Source organism: Cyphomyrmex costatus, unplaced genomic scaffold (assembly GCF_001594065.2).
Source record: "Cyphomyrmex costatus isolate MS0001 unplaced genomic scaffold, Ccosl1.0 scaffold70, whole genome shotgun sequence".
Taxonomy (NCBI): Eukaryota; Metazoa; Arthropoda; class Insecta; order Hymenoptera; family Formicidae; genus Cyphomyrmex; species Cyphomyrmex costatus.
Window position 1 is genome coordinate 846795 of NW_017280267.1, and position 5239 is coordinate 852033.

Below are 5239 nucleotides of genomic sequence, written 5' to 3' on the forward strand. Positions count from 1 at the left end.
CACACACACACACATATATATATATATATATATATATATATATAGTCCACGTTTCGATATCTTAATGACGATATAACACACCAGATTTGGCGATGGTGTTTAAAAATTTTTACAAACTTACACAATGTTGACATTGACGATATTGATGATGTTGTTTTGCTGGTTCAACAACTGAAAAGATTTCTCTTTATGCAAGAGTCGGCGAATCATTGCGATTGGCGTGTCCGTGTCGCTACTTATTTTCGGGAGACTGTTAGATAAAAGGGTGAAGAGACATTGCGGTTATACCATTGTACCATAGCAGCATAATAATTAAATAAAGGTAACGATAATTTGAATGCGAGAAGATGTCCCACGTTTTAATGTACAAATATTTTCGAATGAGATAGTTAAATAAAACGCAGTTAGATCAGAGAAAATGAATTCGTTCTCGTAAGTAGTGATGAGTTTAATATCTGAAAACTATGAGGAGAGATGAGCAGTAAAGGCTGCTCGAAAACCACACGGACTAAAATCCCTCTGTATGGAAACCAAGGAGATGGAGGTTGGACTCGTGTATAATGTTGATACTTACAAAAAATCTCTTACCATTGGACGATTCGATGGTGCAAAAGAAAAAAGAAATTCGAATTCTCCTCATATAACGTCGTGTATGTAACGCGTCCAACAAAGCCGATCGATGTCATTGTGATGCGTGCAGCTCGTACCATCTCCGGCAGTCTCTGTTAATCTACGATTTTATACGCTGCTGTATTTACACATGTTTACTTCAAGATAGTAACTTGACGATGACAAGTTGGCAAAGGACTATCTTTAAGTACAGGTGCCTGAGCAAAATCAGTACTTTAGCGTTTCATAGTATACTATACTATACATACTATAAGCATAGGTCCATTTAATTTTATTAAATACAATGCCAAGCCCCGTTGGCAACATACATCCTGAAGAAAAAAAAAAAAGAAAAGATAAAAGAAAGACTTGCGTTTTGTACTGTGTCAAGCCCGGCAGAGTACGATACTCTTCTTCGCGCTCGAGTACTCGACGCGACTCACAAAATTCACTTACTGGTGCTAACGGGTCTTACAATCAATCAGGCTGATCGCCCACGTAACGTTACACCCTTACATTTGTTAGGTAAGCATGAGAAGAAGTTTTAAGACATCAAATCTGGTAAACGACATGTGTGTCACACGATTTAATATAAACGAAAATCCTAGGCTAAGAATTTGGTTTGTGTGTTCATAAGTCTTGTTCAAGCTACTTTTGTACAGGATACCATTTGCATCATCTCTTTCAACGTATTACAAGTAACCGACACACCACAGACTATATATTTCTGCCCATTCCATCAAAACTGAAACTTTCATTGTATTTTTAAGTAAATACATTTTGGAAAACAATACGGATGGCTTTTTTATTCTTCACATGTGTGTGAAGCAAATTATTTCTTCCCCGTTTGTGGATTATATATGTCGTATACTTGCATAATGTATTGCTACATCCTTGTGAATACATTTGTGCAATTCAGGGACGCTGCTTGAGAAAAATTGTAAAGTAATATTATACGACACAGTTGTATGCCGTATATATATTATATATATACATATATATATATACACATGTATGTAAGCTACATTTTTACATTGAAATAATCCAAGCGTTCACTGCCGACTTTTTCATGCTAAGTACACGAGAGCGCTACTTATCGATCGATGTTATGTAAATATGCAGTCGTAACTGTAAATATGCACTTTTGTTGTATCTTTAAACAGGATATTAAGTGCTCACAAAATGATCCGACACAGTAAACTAAGGATCGATGTGTACATATATCATTTTACTGTTTTTTCATTTTCTATTGCGTTTAATTTCCTTCTAATGTTTACGACAATGCTTTTATGAAAGAACACATTTATGCATGACATATGATATAATGTAAAACAGCAATAAAATCATAAAATTTATATGAAATTGTTAAAGTCAAATATCACATCTTATATTTATAACAACTTTTTTATTTACATTACAGGTATATGGCAAATAATAAAGTATACTTTTTTAGATATAAGATGATTCCTTATAACATTTCCTGCACGTTACAATAATAAATTACCTGAGGTGATTGTAAAAATATATTTTATATCAAAACATTGTCATTGCTATGTTACTTAATCTAATAAAATTGTTCGATAGATTAAGAGAATTGCACTTTTTTCTCTTATTATTATATATTTTTTTTAAATAAAACTTCTGTAAACATGTATAAAATGAAAGTACCATGGACGGAACATTCATCGAAAATTTTTGAGTACGATGACTTTTCAACATTTTGTTTACTACACCCTTTCTTTACATTAATCCTTAATATAAAAATCATATCAAGTGTGTAAATGTACAAAGTGCGATTTTGTAGAAACGTAAGTGTGCAAAAAAAAGATAAAGCTGTTATAACAGTAAACATAGAAAACGCATGCTTTATATCGCAGTTTATATCTAATCTAATAATTTACAGTATTGCCTGTAAATTTGTTCATTTCGGCACAATTTCTTTTGCGCGTAATTCCATTTATCGCGAAAAATATTGTACAATTTTATATACGTATGAAGAACAAGTTATGAACTTTGATCACAGACAGAGCATTACCTCACGCACCACACAATCAGTATTTCGTACATGAACATTCCTTTAATAACATCTCAATTTATAACGTTGGCAAAACGAATACTTCGCGCCAATATCGATTTCAGATCACGGGCTGAGCAATTTATCTTGAATTGGTGGTACCGATTAATTATATCAGATAAATTGTATATCACAAGCAACTGAATATTAAAACTCTATAATATTGTTTCAGCTAATGCTCATCGATGAGTATATAACAATTGTATATCAAATATCTAACTAGAGCAGAGCATCTCCTTTCGTTCATTGTCATGAAAGTTTATACATTTTCCTAAACAATGTATAAACTATAAATTAAATATAAGTGTAAACAAGAAAAGATTGCATTTCAAATAAATTTTTATGTCTCCTTATATATGCTTTTGTGTTGGACATGGATGTCCTTTTAGCTTATTTCTTATGAGAAAAATAATCGATTTTTTCAAAGGCAGTGAAGAAAACACTAATGTACATAAAACTGTAGTTGAAACGTGAGTTTCTTAATCATAATTTCTTTGACCAATCTAGCATTAAGCCAATAACATTATGTTAAAAGATGTGCTGCAACGCCCCTCTCTCTCTCTCTCTCATAGTAATAGTAGCAGATAGTAGTGCTTCTATGTACTACGTAGTACCAAATATATTTTTTGATAAAAAGTTGCTTTAGTTATATTCTCAGCCGTCATTTTCTCGATTAGTTGCGAGTATCTTATTATCCAAAACGGAAAGTTCTTGGTTAACATTTATCCAAGAAATACGCTCGTTCATGTTTCTTTCTTCGGCGTTGTTCGCTTCAGGCTAAAATGAGATACAAATTAATTTAAGAATTGTACATTGTATGAACAACAAATACTCTGTTCAAATATTAACTTGTATAGAATCGGAAATGAATAATCCACTTGACAAATTTGCGGTGAGGTTTCCAAAATCCACAAAGTCGGAGGAATTCCAGTTCAGATTGTATTGCTGACTGTCCATGTCTAGCAGACATGAGGCTCCTGCGGTATCTAAAAAGATTGATACATCAGGATTGTATCCAAAGAATTCCACACTCGAGTGAAATCATATATTATTTTATCTTTGTTTAATATTCGATGAAAAAGTAAAATAACCGCGTAAAGTTTCTGAATGTAGCCCACAACACAAATAATTGTTTGAAATGTGGTAACGCGTGACTCCGTGCAAAAACGGTTAATTCACAATTAGCGGATCTTGGGTTTAATTCTCATTATCACCATATCTCATTTTGTAAGAAGAGATTGAAAAAGCATTAAAAAAATCTTTGGGCTATGTTAAATTTAAGACAGTTACAATATTTACAATCGTAAACGTTTGTTTAATGTAAAGACCTTGTAGCTTGTATACAAAAAGAGAAAGCCTCCTTCACTATGGATTACATGAACAAATATTAACAAGTTTGTAGAATTAAGATTGAAAGATTAGAAAAAGACTGCAACTTGATTCTAATTTATGTTCGGCTGTAAATCGCCTTGATTATATGGCGTTACTCGTAACAAGTTTAATTCCTTTTAATTTAATTGCGATTGCTCTGGTAACTACAACTGATTATAGAATTAAACGTCTAACATATTTGAATGTTTCTTTATTAATCGAATGTCGATAATGTTGTATTAATCAAATGTGGATTATACTTCATAAAGAAACAATGTGATTATAATAAATAGAAAGTTACCGATATTATTTAACGGCTGTAATCCACCTTGATTTTCTGGTGTTACTTTATTTAATAATAAATTTAATTCTTGCTGATTTAATTGCGATTGATCTGATAACGGTGATTCATTAAAAAATTGAACATTCAACATATTTGGTTGTTGTTGTTGTATTATTGGTGTAACATTATTTGGTTGATATGATTGTTGCACCAGAGATGGGTTGTAATCCATAGGGGACGGTGTTCGCCCTGGTGACATTTGAGGCCTGAAAGAGTATAAGTGTATAAATACAGGTACTTGAATGTAAAGTTTCTGTTTTGTATACTTTCATCTAATTCTATTCATTCTGTAATCTCTTAATCTTGTTGTTTTACCTTAATGTTTGCATACTGATGTGTGATTGCGAGAACGAACCTACAGGTTGTAGATTAAAACTGCTTGTATTTACACCAAGATTCCCGAATAGTGGTACCCGCTCGACTGGTTCAGCTTTGATAATATTGAAACCAACAAGTTGATTCCCAGTAGCTACAATGTTACACAGAACATGTATGCATGTACTTTTTTCATTACTTATGAAAAAATTATTCTTTTTTGAAGACAATTAAAATTATTTTAATCCACATGCGTGATGTTATGAAATAATGTTATTAATAATAATAAGCATGCAAGAAAAACACAGAAAATCTCTATGAAAAAGCGTAAGTTCATGCATACGTATTACACATGCAATTTTACATCTTTTCACTCTTCACACTTTTCAAGTTGAATTTCACAAATACTACTTTCGGTATTCTAAATAATCACGTTATCTAATTTAAATTATTAACAAAAATAAGTTTTCACACTAAATACAACATTACTGTATCGTACCTGAATTTTCAACATGTATCAATAAATC

At 31.9% G+C, this 5239-nt stretch overlaps 1 protein-coding gene across 1 annotated transcript; it reads right to left on the bottom strand.

Annotated features, from left to right (window-relative positions):
• Window positions 1–3047: 3047 nt before the first annotated feature.
• Window positions 3048–4895, bottom strand: LOC108780382 (uncharacterized). Its single transcript, XM_018548064.1, has 4 exons — window positions 4713–4895; window positions 4356–4603; window positions 3533–3669; window positions 3048–3460 (listed from the first exon to the last, which is right to left on the bottom strand). Exons 1-4 carry the CDS (start codon window positions 4724–4726, stop codon window positions 3338–3340), a joined length of 522 nt encoding a protein of 173 aa, XP_018403566.1. The 5' UTR covers window positions 4727–4895; the 3' UTR covers window positions 3048–3337.
• Window positions 4896–5239: the final 344 nt, after the last annotated feature.

Coding starts and splice junctions, on each gene's coding strand:
- LOC108780382 (XM_018548064.1), bottom strand. Junction 3,670..4,355: donor ACAGCCGTTAAATAATATCG/GTAACTTTCTAT, acceptor CAATCTTTTTAG/ATACCGCAGGAGCCTCATGT. Junction 3,461..3,532: donor TCATTTCCGATTCTATACAA/GTTAATATTTGA, acceptor ATCTCATTTTAG/CCTGAAGCGAACAACGCCGA.